The sequence below is a fragment of the Capsella rubella genome, unplaced genomic scaffold (genome assembly GCF_000375325.1).
Source record: "Capsella rubella cultivar Monte Gargano unplaced genomic scaffold, Caprub1_0 scaffold_7, whole genome shotgun sequence".
NCBI lineage: Eukaryota > Viridiplantae > Streptophyta > Magnoliopsida > Brassicales > Brassicaceae > Capsella > Capsella rubella.
In genome coordinates, this window is record NW_006238917.1 from 1,321,786 (window position 1) to 1,333,869 (window position 12,084).

A 12,084-nucleotide genomic window follows, 5' to 3' on the forward strand; every position below is an offset into this window, starting at 1 on the left:
CTAAATATATACGTTTATGTTTTTAGTGTTGTTTAGTATTACGCATGGGCCGCAACGTTAATTAATTAATATTTTTTTATCTTTTTTTTTTACCTAAACAAAGAAAGTACTCTCATCCACCCCACTCTTTACAACATTGCCTTGGATCTCTTTTGTAGTAAAAACGATACATACATGATACATGCCAATATGTTTAAAATTGTGAATATACGTATATATTGAAGAAAACTGTCAAAGGTCATCGTTACAAAGGAATATTACTCTCACTTTTTTTATTTCACTGTCCTTTTAATAATTAACGAGAATTAGGAGTGTAATAACGTCCAGTGGTAGTTCCGTAATTTATAAAGAACAAGAAGCCCACAACAGGAAAATGACATTTCTGAACCCAAAAAAAAAAAAAATCATTCTTGACACCTACACTCATTATAAATCATAGGTCTTCCTCTTCCCCAACACAACTTCTCACAATTCATTAAAAGTGAGACAAATCAAGACAGAGAGAGAGAGAGATCCAAGAACATGAACCACACGGTGGATGATCAAAACATGGCCTTTATCTCTCAACTGTACCCTGATGTCTACACTCAGATAGTACCACAACCAGGTTTGTCCTTTTTTTTTTTTTATCGTCAACTAGTTTGTCCAAAAATTTCGTGTATTTTCTAATTTTCTTTTGTTTTGAAGTTCGACAAATCCAAAATTTCATGGATTTTTCTTATAAAAATACAAGTGGGTTTTGTTTTTACTAAATCTATCCGAAGATTTTTATCTTTTATATTTCATAGTCCGAAAAATCCCCAAACAGTCTAAGGAAGAAGTAGTTAATCAAAAAAAATAAGTTCTCGACCAACACGCATAAACCTAAAAAAATATCGATACCATTTACGTGCATGTGAAGTGTGAACACACATCAAGAGACTAAAAGTAAAAAAAATTCCAAACTTTTATTTATTTATTTAAGATGTTGTTTCTGTTTTTAGAGCATTATTAATTAATATGCTTTTACTTCTTTGGGTCGGCAGGAGATGTGAAGCAACCGAAGCGGAGGAGGAAGAAGAGCAAAGGAGCGTTGGGTTCTGGAGATGGAAGTAACTGTTTGTTTAGGAAGAGAAAGCTAACCGATGAACAAGTGAACATGTTGGAGATGAGTTTTGGTGACGAGCACAAACTTGAGTCGGAGAGGAAAGATAGACTTGCGGCTGACCTAGGGCTTGACCCTCGTCAAGTTGCCGTTTGGTTTCAGAACCGTCGTGCACGCTGGAAGAACAAAAGACTCGAGGAAGAGTACAATAAACTCAAGAACTCACATGATAACGTCGTTGTTGACAAATGTCGCCTTGAGTCTGAGGTATTTTTCTTTTTATCTTTCTTAATTTTTTTTTTTAATCCAAATTCCCTTTATATGCATCCGAACTTCGTTCTTTTATTAACCTTATTCCTACACTAAATTGCATAATATAAATTAAATAGAATAGTTAAATTTTGTTTATAAATTCTTTTGGTAGTTATCTTTTGGCATAAACGAACGTGAGCTCAAGGCTCGAAGGAATTAAAATATCAATAAATGAGACACAAAGTTAAGTTGTGTACAAAAAAAATAGGTGTCATCGAACAGTAGTTTGCCACCTTATTACACAACATTAACACACTTTTATATGTGTTCCGTACCATCTTCATATTTCTTAATAGTGACATAAGTCTTTGTCAATGGGCTCAATTTTAGAGTAGGCCCACTGACAGATACATTTAACTGAAGTGTAATCAGATGCTTGCATTGGTGATTAGTTACTTAATTAATGATTAATCTTACCTTTTTTTTTTTTTTTTTTTTTCCCTCAGGTTATTAAGCTCAAAGAACAACTCTATGATGCAGAGAGGGAAATCCAAAAACTAGCAGAAAGAGCAGAAGGAGGCTCAAGTAACAGTCCGATTTCGTCTTCGGTATCCATAGAAGCTAATGAAACGCCATTCTTCGGAGACTATACAGTCGGAGACGATGGTCATGATGACTACGATAACATGTTTTACCCGTTGCCGGAGAACAGTTACATCGATGGAGCGGAATGGATGAGTCAATACATATAAAATTACTAGCTTAATGTAATATTTTAATATCTAGTTATATCAAACTAGCCAGTATCGTGAATTAGGGAACCATATTTTTAAGTAAATTTAGTAGATTATATAACTGTTGGATGTACTAATGTACAAATATATATTAACGATGTGTTTCTTCTAGCTAATATAATTAATTTGGCTATCTTTATGTAAGCAACAATTGCTTAAGTAGTTATTAGCAACTTCTTCGTTGGACAGAAATATAACGAGTACACTAATTTGGGAGTTTACAAAGAACTTCATTTTACGCTGTATACCATAATTAAAGAATGAAAAAGCTTATTCTGTAAGTGTTATTTAATTCTTATTTAGAATGTTTAGCATATGAAAGATTAGCTCATTCGGTTGAACTTCTTGGAGTTGGTATATGGATTCAAAAAAAAAAAATGTTCAAGGAGACTAAGACATATGCATGGTAACTACGACGTCTGTAAATTTTATATGTAGCATAGTAGTTTTGGCTTTGTAGCTTAGTAATTATTATGTTTTCAAATAAATAAATTTTCATTAACCAAAAAAGAAGTGCGGCCAAAAAAGCCTTATCGGCTCAAAAATGTGCAGCAAGATTCGAAATTATTTTACTTTATAAACTGTAGAAGACAAAGGACTAGATCATGACATGCACATGAAGATAAGATGAGCAAAAACGGTTGTTAAAGCTTTTATTTTATCTCGATGGATAAGAGTTTACTCAATTTGAACAAAAGAAAAGTTGGGATAAAATATAACTAATTCTGGTAAAAACATTCTGATTCATCAAGTTTGATAGACCAGTTGATAACAAATGGTTAAACCTTTTGTTATCAGTCATATTTGCTCTATGATCATATATTCATCATGATTAATTAGTGATCTGGAATTGCATAATATAAAGTGAGAATTTCTTACTAGTCATCTTATCATGCATTTATAAATATGTTAAGACGTTTAGACACATCGTTCCTTTGAACATGCTCAGAGGTTATTTCATCCATACATCCTTTTCCCAGTCAATGCAAAATTTTACGAGTTTGGTACATGACAATATGACATGATTAGAGGATATTTTACTAAGTTGTTTTGGATTTTGATTGATGTTATGATATTTTATGATCTAGACATATACTAAATCGTAATCCAACTTATCGACCGAAAACAACATTATGGTCTGATAAAGCTAAGAAACTACGGACCCACGATGCATGAGAAGTGTTTGGCGAATAAGTAAAAGGATATGATGTGTAGTAGTTTGGGTAAAATAGAAAGTGCAGTGTAAAGAAAACGTATTGTCGTGGCTCTTTCTATAAGTGGGATCGTTTTTATAAGTACTCCTAACCACTTTATCAACACACATTCACTGTATCTAAATGTGTTGTTGTATTCTATAATGTTCGATCGAGTCGTCAAAAAACAAAAGTCTGTGACCTTTTTTTAAATATATAATATGGTGATCCGTCTACATCAATTACGTAATGATGGTACTAATGCTTATGTTTTACGAAATATGCTATTTTTATCTATGTAAGCCGGATTAACGTTTTGTTTAAGAGTGCAGTGAATTTTTATATCACTATTATATTTTGAAACAGAACTCGTCATTTTGTTATTTATAAACTTGTCTAAACAATAATAAATAAATAAAATTTGACAAGTCATAGTCTTAATGTCTTATTACAAAATTACAAGACCTGGAGTCATCTTCTTGGGTATCAGTAGGCAGTGGTTGCACGGTGGCATAAAACGAGACCCAATGGATTTCAACAATAATTAGTGGGCTTATCAAACAAGAACCAATGGGTTTTAGAGGCCATCAAATTAGCTTGGCAAAAACTAAGGGCCCGTCTCGAATATATATTTTTTCTTTCTACAGAGTTCTGACGTCATGTATATGCAAAATTACCGGTTAGACTATCATTTTTTCTTAATAAATCTACGGTAACGAATTGACTAGTGTACTAATAAAATTTAGTTTATTTTTGACAAAAATAAAGAAAAACAAAAAAATTAAAAACATGCAAATCTCGAGAGGAGCTTTGACTTTGAAATCTCGAAAGTATATGTCTGTATTAATTTATGTTTTATACTATCAAACAAAAATTTGACAAATAATAAAACTATTAAGCATTTATTATTAAATTTTATTACAAAATGAAGAAAAAATACTTTGTTAATAAATAAATACTATTGATCAACTACTATATTAGATTGGTAATTAAAGATGGAAATAACAAAAAAGTTGAAATTTCCTTAATTGATAGAAGAAATAAATGAGTAGATGAGTCACACCAAACTGTAGCTACCGTGTCAAAACCTTATCCAGTAACACGTGTACAGCTGGACCTCTCATTGTCGCACGTGTCAGATCATCAAACCCTAAAATCTTCCCCCAAAAAAAACTTTCCTCTTTCTTCGCATTCTTCTCCTCCTATCGGACTTTGCCACACCAGATCGGAGATTCTCAATCCTCTTTTTCATTACTTGCTATCTTCTTCAATCAGAAAAAAAAAAAAAAAAACTCTCGGACAGATTCAATGAAGCACTAGTGGTAAGAAGAGAAGAACACAACCCTAAGAGAAATTTTGAATATCTTCTTCTTCAGAGCCCGTCTGATCTGTCGGAGAGAAGAGAGACGACGTGTCTGTATTCTTTGTCTCTTATATATATCAAGAATCCTAGCTGGACTTCCACATCACTTACTACCTCAATTAGAAGAAGAAGAAGCTGCTGGTCTGTTTTCTCTGCTTTCCTTTTTCTAACTTTCTTTTTGTTTAATCTTTTCTATGCAGAACCACTCTTGCATGTAACATATGTACTCGTCTATGCTGATTTGGATTGAATTGGTTGATCAATTTATGCCAACTAGAGGTTGTTTCATGTATAATTCACTAGTTGTTCTTGTAATTATAGGGGCTTGAGGTTTTTCTTCTGCTACAGAATTCGTTTTGGTTTCTGAAGCGGTGAATTGTGTGTATGTGATTAGCATATTTAGTACTGATGCATGATTCAGAAGCTTAGAGGTGTTTATTAGGTTTGAGACTTTAGATTGCTATTAATGAAACCAATAGAACAGGGCTCTTCTTGCTCATGTTCTGTTCTGTTGTTCACAAATTACAATTCATTGATTGATATCATTGGAAGCTAAAAACTTATCCTTTTTGAGTTTTGGATTTTAATCTTCCTGTGATATTTGTGATGACTCTGTTTCTGTTAAGATTCTTGTTTTGACAGATTCTTGGTTTTTGTGTATAGTCTTGAGTAACACTAGTTGAAGAAGCTCATATAACAATGGGAACGAGCGAAGACAAGATGCCATTTAAGCCATCCAAACCAACATCTTCGGCTCAGGTTGATCCGTCTCTCCTCCTTCCTTTCTCACCTCACTCGCTTTGTATGGGATACAATTTCACGTATTAGGGATTTAGAAACTATACGGTCTTTGATGTGTCTATTTCTTGTTTGCAGGAAGTTCCTCCCACACCGTATCCAGACTGGGGAAATTCAATGCAGGTTCGTGTCACAGCCACAACTTTGGCTTTATGGTATAGTGTCTCGAGATACAGCGAGACTTCAGAACATAATATTATGTTTATTTTTGTAGGCTTATTATGGCGGGGGAGGCACTCCAAATCCTTTTTTCCCATCCCCAGTTGGATCTCCTAGCCCTCACCCCTATATGTGGGGTGCTCAAGTAAGTTTCCATTGTCTAGTTGTTGATGTGATTCTATGAAAAACAAGTCTGCATCTTTGTAAACCACTAACTGAGTTTTTTTCTGTTGTTCATTGCTTTCAGCACCATATGATGCCTCCTTATGGGACTCCAGTTCCGTATCCAGCAATGTATCCTCCGGGGGCAGTCTATGCTCATCCTAACATGCCCATGGTAATTTCCATACCGTTAACATGAACTTTAGCTATCGTTTAAAGCTTTTTGCTCTGTTACATTGGCATGCATAGATAAATGAGAACGTAAAAAACTTCCTTTACATTCTTCTGTTGTAGCCTCCTAATGCTGGTCCAACCAACAAGGAGATTGTGAAGGACCAAGGTTCTGGCAAGAAGTCAAAGGGGAACTCGAAAAAAAAGGGTGAAGGAGGAGGTGACAAAGCGCTCTCTGGTTCAGGGAACGATGGTGCCTCTCATAGGTGATTTTAATGACACTCTATTCAACTTGTTACTTTGTTCAGCTTGATTTCAGTGCTATATGCAGATCATGAGGAACATTATATGTAATTTTGATCTTTTATTTTTCGTTATGCAGTGATGAGAGTGTCACAGCAGGTTCATCTGATGAAAATGATGAGAATGCCAATCAACAGGTACTGTTATATCTTTGAAGTGTTTTCTTTTACTTCAATGTTTGTGTTTAAATGAGTTTCATGTTAATGTAGGAACAAGGTTCAGTGAGAAAGCCAAGCTTTGGACAGATGCTTGCTGATGGTAAGCTTTTACAGCTGCAATTATTATGACTTTCCTTATGCTTTGTGTTCTCCATGTTTCTTGACTTGTTAAAGTTTCGGTAAACAGCAAGTTCTCAAAGTACTACTGGTGAAATACAAGGTTCGGTGCCCATGAAGCCTGTAGCCCCGGGGACTAATCTGAATATCGGGATGGACTTATGGTCTTCACAAGCTGGTGTACCTATGAAGGTGTGATTTAATCATCATTTGACTAGCTAAGTAGCTTTTCTGATTTAGTTATTGACGTCGTCGTTACAAAATCCTCTGTTCACTCAATAGGATGAACGAGAGCTGAAGAGGCAGAAGAGGAAACAATCTAACCGTGAATCTGCTAGGCGGTCTAGATTGCGGAAGCAGGTAATATTCACCTCTATGTTAGACGGTTAGTATTATTCTACTCGCTTTGTTTCTCATGTAATTAACTCGTTTCATAATGAACAATTCGAATAGGCGGAATGCGAACAGCTTCAACTGAGAGTGGAGAGTTTGTCGAATGAGAATCAAAGCCTGAGAGATGAGCTACAAAGACTCTCAAGTGAGTGTGAAAAGCTCAAGACTGAGAACAACTCGATCCAGGTAACAATATCTGAAAATCACAATCGAACAATCTTTCGAGCATTTTCTTATTTCGCTTAGCGTGCATTTAAACAGTCACTGAATGAATTACAGGATGAGTTGCAGAGAGTGCTTGGACCAGAGGCTGTAGCTAATCTAGAACAGAATGCTGCTGGGTCGAAAGATGGTGAAGGAAAAAATTAACACTTAGGAATTTATAACGGATTATTGGGATTTTTCAACACTGGATTAAAAAAAAAAACTCGGTCCAACGTTATTTGAGATTACATAACTATACAATCGTTTGACATTTTTGTGTAATAGAGATTTGACCTACAAGACTGTAGAAGCTGCAAAAGCTACGATTACACTTTGTTTTATTAGTCATCGTGATTTGAATCCGATTCTGAATCTGAGTTTCTTTCTGCTGAGGGGCTCTCGTCTGCTATTTCTCCGAGTCGTTGGCCTGGTGGTACAACCTCATTGACTGTTGAAATAACAATGCGAATTAAATACACAGTTCAATAACCTGAAAGTAGAGTGTTAAACAAGATAGAGTTTGGAAAACAAACCTGATCCCAAGAGTTTGGCAATCATTGCTCGGATAAACCGTATTTCTCCTTGGTGCGACCTCACGACCTTCACCTGCAATTGTTTTGTCGTAAAGCATTTGGTAAAGTAAATCAAGAATAAGGTCTGAAGAAAGCAGTGACTTACCATTTCATCATATACTCCATCCACGAGTCGGTCCACTCTAGCTTGGTGTCGTAGGAGGAAAGGACGAATCTGGTTGTTATATATTTGTTTTGATCCCTATAGTCAACAAATAAGCAAATTTCAATTGGAGTAACTGGTTAAAGCTTGTTATATGTTAGTGGAATTAAAGAGATTGGGATAGGTACCTCGACAGTTGGGAGTTGAAGCCAGACAAGGAATGCAAATTTCACATGATAGTACAATGGGAACCTGCAAATATCGAGTGTATTGAGTAACAATACTTTGCAAGTTAAACAATCGCTGTCTCTTGATAAAGGCCATTAGAAGAACCATATAACATATGTTGAAATCATCAGTACCAGGAAATGATCTTGTCTGTGAACACTTCAACAAGGCTGAAAGAACCATAAGCTGCACAGAAGGTAAGGAGAGAGGGATAAAGGACAAAAAATATCAAATGCCATGTGAAAGAAGGCCAAGGGAGATTGCAATGAACCTTTTAAAGATAAACGGCATAAAAACAGTAGAGAACAACCAAAGAAGAGGTGAGGAAAGAAATTAGAAAGATCATAGCAATTGCAAAAACAATATCCAACCTGCCCAGTAGATAAGCCATTTTCGTTGTTCATTCTCATCTCTACTCTCAATGGCCTTGAAGGTAGAGTACACAGGCAACCCAATGCCAATGGAACAGCTGCAAAAAAAACAAGACTCAGATATATCCGCAAACGTTTCCGAATCCTTGAGTCAACTACAGCTATAACACCTTCTAATAGAGTAAAGAATCCAAAAACTCAGCTAGAACAAAAGGAACTCAAGATTCCCTAAAAAGAGATTGACTCTTTGCCAAAAGATACCCGCCTAAAGTATCTCCACAAGTTGTAATACCCTACCCGCTAAGCTGATGATAATGAGAAAAGAAAACACCCTACCCCATTGCTTCACATGTAAATGTGCATCACTCAATCAGACCTTACAATTAATCACTCAAACAATTCCTCCAATTCAGCCATCTTATTGTACCATTGATTTAGAAACAATAGATGGCTTTCACCTTACAATTAAAGATGGAAACCTCACCATGCTGTACGAAGTACGATATTCGAACCAAGTGGAGAAAGCAATACACGCAACCCAACCTGAAAACCATAGAGACAAACAAATGTTTCCATCATCCATCCAAAAGTTGAGAATATCCTCACAAAAAAAAGGTAATCCAAAAAAACAATCACCAATCCATTACAGAAGAAATCTGAATTCGAATAAGGCAGACGATGACGAAATCCTAAACATACATATCTAATCAAGGTAATCATAAACTTTGACACGAATCCCCAAATCACGGATCAGAACAAAAGCCTTACAACCTGAAACATCCATCTGAGAGAAGAAAGATTACCTCGCTGGTAAATCCGGATCCCAGAAGCGCCATGGATGGAATCTGAGAAGCAAATCCGCTCATCGGCGATTCGTACGTCGGTTTACCAATTTGACGAACTCACTCCCCAAAAAGGTCACTTATGAAACTTTTATATGTTTGAATAGAGAGAGTTTATGAATGATTAAAGACTCTCGCTCGGCCAGAAACTCTATTTAAGAAATATTTTTATTTCCTTTATTAAAAAGATAAAAAAACACCAAAAAAAAATATTAAAGGCGGTAGATACAATTTCTATTTTCTATTTCGTTGTAAAACCAAACCCGGTTTATCTAAAACCGCCAAGCTGATGTGGCAACAAGTGCTCTTCCATGCCAGCACAGCACCAATTCTCCTTGTCGTTTCGCCACGTGGAATCCTCTAACCTGCGCCTTCTCCAGTAAACACTCTGCTTGGAAATCGGCAAACTGGCTTAGCTGGATCGGCCTCATCCCGGCGGCGCAGAAAGCTTCCCTCCAAGTCATATCACCGGTGTTTCTCCTATCAGCCGCCGTCTCCACCGCCGCAGAGATTTTGGGACGCAGAACGAACGCTTCCACTATCTTCTTCACCAAATCCCCGGGAGGAGCTGCGGCGTCGAGCGACTCCAATACCATCGTGTAAAACTCAAGAGCGCTAACAAACTCTCGGCGGAATGATCCAGATCCGGCGATCTCCGTCCATCCTTCACTATCGACGAATACGACGACCTTGGGTGATACTCTCCGTAAATTGTTCACGAAATCGGCGATTCCACTCAAACGGCGAAATATCGCCGGAGAAATCAAAACGACGGTTCTCTCTCCCTCGACGAACCTAATAGCTTTGAACGATAACATCTCAAAAGTCTTCAACAGAACGAACTCGATCTGGAAACGAATCTTCATCTCCGCCGCGAATTGAGTTAAGTTTTCTTTAACAAGCCTCGTCTCGACGGCGCACTCCTCCGCTACCACCGCCGTAACTCTTAAAAACCCTCCGCTGACAGATTTCTCGGCGATCTCTCTCATGAGCGATGCGTATTGGCCACCGAATCCAATCTCGAAGTCAACCACGTGGACGAACGGAGAAGACGACTGAGAGCTCAAGGAATCGAGGATGGCTTGGTTCGCCGTGAAATGAGAGAAGAGAGGGATCGGAGAAATCCCGGAATATTCCTTAATGGCCCTGATCCTCTGAACGATCTCGGACCAAGAAGATAAGCGGATAGGAGTCCGGTTATTTCCGGTTAAAAGAGAACCGAGAGCTTCCTTGAAGTAAAACGCAGCTCTCTGTAACGGCCTACCCGCGGGAGATCTCAGACGTTGATTGAGACGTGATAAAACAACCTGAGCGAGCTGTAACTCGTCCGACTCAACACAGTCCACGACGCGGATAAGATCCTCAATGAAATCAAATCCTCCATTGTCGACGCTGTCGAGAGAATTGAAACCGTAGCCGGTCGCTTGGTTCTGACCGGGGTAAACATCGGTCGATGACTCGAAATCCGACGGTTGAATCTGATCGGGAAAGCCAGGGAGATTGGAATCGACGGCGTAGAGAGGCAAGATAGTAGAGTCGGTGGTGGAGGTGGGAAAACTGGTTTTAAGAGAGTTAGGAGCAGAATCATCGTCAAGCTCCAATTCTTTCATGATGGAATCCCAATCCATGGAACGCATGACATGTTCGTCCATGGATAAGTGATTACTATCAGTGCTGTTGTTGTTGGTCGTCGTGTCCTGAGGAGATGAAGCTGGGATTTTCATTTGAAGTGAAAAGGGAAGCCTTTAACAAAGTTATTTTTCTTTCTTTCTTTCTATGTGGAGGAGGAAGAAGGTGGCGGGGCTTTTGAAAGGTATGATTGGTAAGCTTTTTATCGTTGAGGAAGTGCGTGCAAACAAAAAAGATTTCAACTTGGTAACCGTGTCTAATACGGGTTTCTTTGGTTTACAGAATATGTATTTTTTTGTTAAAAAAAAAAAAAAAAAAAAATCTAACTGACAGTGATTTTTAAATTTGATTCCGTTTTAATATTTTTTTTGCTGTGTATTCAAAATTTTATGAAGTAACACAAATTCACATGGAAAGGCTTAAATTCGGGTTACTTGTATAGTTGTATGCTTATGTTTAACGTATCACGTATGCATATTTCTCATAATATATCCCTAAAATTATACACTGATTTACAAAAACTTGCAACCTTTTTTAGCTGATAAAGAAGAAACTTCTCCAGCTCTCAAAAGGGCTATAATACAAATAAAGTTTCTCTACTTTAAAAATTAAAAATAAAAGCATTTCGATTGAAAGAGTTCCAAGCTCCACTATGTTGATTGATCATCAAGGATGTGAAAGTTGAAGAAAAGAGAAAAATAAAAGGATGTTTTTAAAAGGTTAATGATTTCTTTCCTTTTTATTGTGTGAGTGAGTGGGATTTATTATTTGGATTTTGTTTTTTTCTTCCTCAAATATTAGACGCTATTGAACCAAAAAAAAAACATTTAACTGATCATAAAAATAAACTGAGTTTTGCAAATTTAATCTATATACTGTATGCTAATGCTATACCATACGAAAAAAAAAAATTATGTATTGTTCACATGCTTCACATCGTATATCAAAACATAATATCACACTGGTGCTTGCGACAAAAATAAAATAAAAAAAAAGGGAGTGACCAGTGGGCTTTAAGTGGAACCCACAAGATGGACACGGTAAAAAGCTAAGGGGGAAAGTAAGCGGGCCCACAATGGGCTAACTTTTGAGGTAATTTTGTCGGAGGATAACTCCTTACAAGGCCCATGGGCCATTGTTTTTTATTTTTAACCGTAGAGAGAGAGAGAAAGAGAGAGATTGACTGAT

At 36.9% G+C, this 12,084-nt stretch overlaps 4 protein-coding genes across 5 annotated transcripts; 2 read left to right on the plus strand and 2 right to left on the minus strand.

Annotated features, from left to right (window-relative positions):
* The first annotated feature begins 475 nt into the window (after nt 1–475).
* LOC17880429 (homeobox-leucine zipper protein ATHB-40) lies at nt 476–2,241 on the plus strand. Its single transcript, XM_006285041.2, has 3 exons — nt 476–607; nt 1,026–1,351; nt 1,843–2,241. The coding sequence occupies exons 1-3, from the start codon at nt 523–525 to the stop codon at nt 2,086–2,088; spliced, it is 657 nt and encodes a 218-aa protein (XP_006285103.1). The 5' UTR covers nt 476–522; the 3' UTR covers nt 2,089–2,241.
* A 2,280-nt stretch (nt 2,242–4,521) lies between these two features.
* LOC17878042 (G-box-binding factor 1) lies at nt 4,522–7,513 on the plus strand. Of its 2 annotated transcripts, none has more exons than XM_006284090.2 (12): nt 4,522–4,827; nt 5,350–5,445; nt 5,563–5,607; nt 5,699–5,788; nt 5,891–5,980; nt 6,100–6,242; nt 6,359–6,416; nt 6,489–6,537; nt 6,625–6,746; nt 6,837–6,914; nt 7,008–7,133; nt 7,227–7,513. In XM_006284090.2, the coding sequence occupies exons 2-12, from the start codon at nt 5,386–5,388 to the stop codon at nt 7,314–7,316; spliced, it is 951 nt and encodes a 316-aa protein (XP_006284152.1). In that variant the 5' UTR covers nt 4,522–4,827; nt 5,350–5,385; the 3' UTR covers nt 7,317–7,513. The 2 variants fall into 2 exon arrangements, with proteins under 2 accessions (XP_006284152.1, XP_023634545.1); XM_023778777.1 differs by lacking the exon at nt 4,522–4,827 and adding an exon at nt 4,859–4,965.
* On the minus strand, nt 7,362–9,363 carry LOC17877813 (HVA22-like protein k). Its single transcript, XM_023778778.1, has 8 exons — nt 9,229–9,363; nt 8,910–8,968; nt 8,426–8,523; nt 8,189–8,240; nt 8,015–8,078; nt 7,830–7,925; nt 7,685–7,757; nt 7,362–7,599 (listed from the first exon to the last, which is right to left on the minus strand). The coding sequence occupies exons 1-8, from the start codon at nt 9,289–9,291 to the stop codon at nt 7,493–7,495; spliced, it is 612 nt and encodes a 203-aa protein (XP_023634546.1). The 5' UTR covers nt 9,292–9,363; the 3' UTR covers nt 7,362–7,492.
* Nucleotides 9,364–9,447: 84 nt separating this feature from the next.
* Nucleotides 9,448–11,138, minus strand: LOC17877458 (scarecrow-like protein 15). Its single transcript, XM_006283581.2, has one exon. It carries the CDS (start codon nt 10,989–10,991, stop codon nt 9,540–9,542), a length of 1,452 nt encoding a protein of 483 aa, XP_006283643.1. The 5' UTR covers nt 10,992–11,138; the 3' UTR covers nt 9,448–9,539.
* Between the last annotated feature and the right edge of the window lie 946 nt (nt 11,139–12,084).

Coding starts and splice junctions, on each gene's coding strand:
- LOC17878042 (XM_006284090.2), top strand. CDS start 5,386: ATGGGAACGAGCGAAGACAAGATGCCATTTAAGCCATCCAAACCAACA. Junction 6,747..6,836: donor AAGCTGGTGTACCTATGAAG/GTGTGATTTAAT, acceptor TTCACTCAATAG/GATGAACGAGAGCTGAAGAG. Junction 7,134..7,226: donor CTGAGAACAACTCGATCCAG/GTAACAATATCT, acceptor AATGAATTACAG/GATGAGTTGCAGAGAGTGCT.
- LOC17877458 (XM_006283581.2), bottom strand. CDS start 10,991: ATGAAAATCCCAGCTTCATCTCCTCAGGACACGACGACCAACAACAAC.
- LOC17877813 (XM_023778778.1), bottom strand. CDS start 9,291: ATGAGCGGATTTGCTTCTCAGATTCCATCCATGGCGCTTCTGGGATCC. Junction 8,969..9,228: donor GATCCGGATTTACCAGCGAG/GTAATCTTTCTT, acceptor TATGGTTTTCAG/GTTGGGTTGCGTGTATTGCT. Junction 8,524..8,909: donor ATCGTACTTCGTACAGCATG/GTGAGGTTTCCA, acceptor TTTTTTTTGCAG/CTGTTCCATTGGCATTGGGT.
- LOC17880429 (XM_006285041.2), top strand. CDS start 523: ATGAACCACACGGTGGATGATCAAAACATGGCCTTTATCTCTCAACTG. Junction 608..1,025: donor TCAGATAGTACCACAACCAG/GTTTGTCCTTTT, acceptor TTGGGTCGGCAG/GAGATGTGAAGCAACCGAAG. Junction 1,352..1,842: donor AATGTCGCCTTGAGTCTGAG/GTATTTTTCTTT, acceptor TTTTTCCCTCAG/GTTATTAAGCTCAAAGAACA.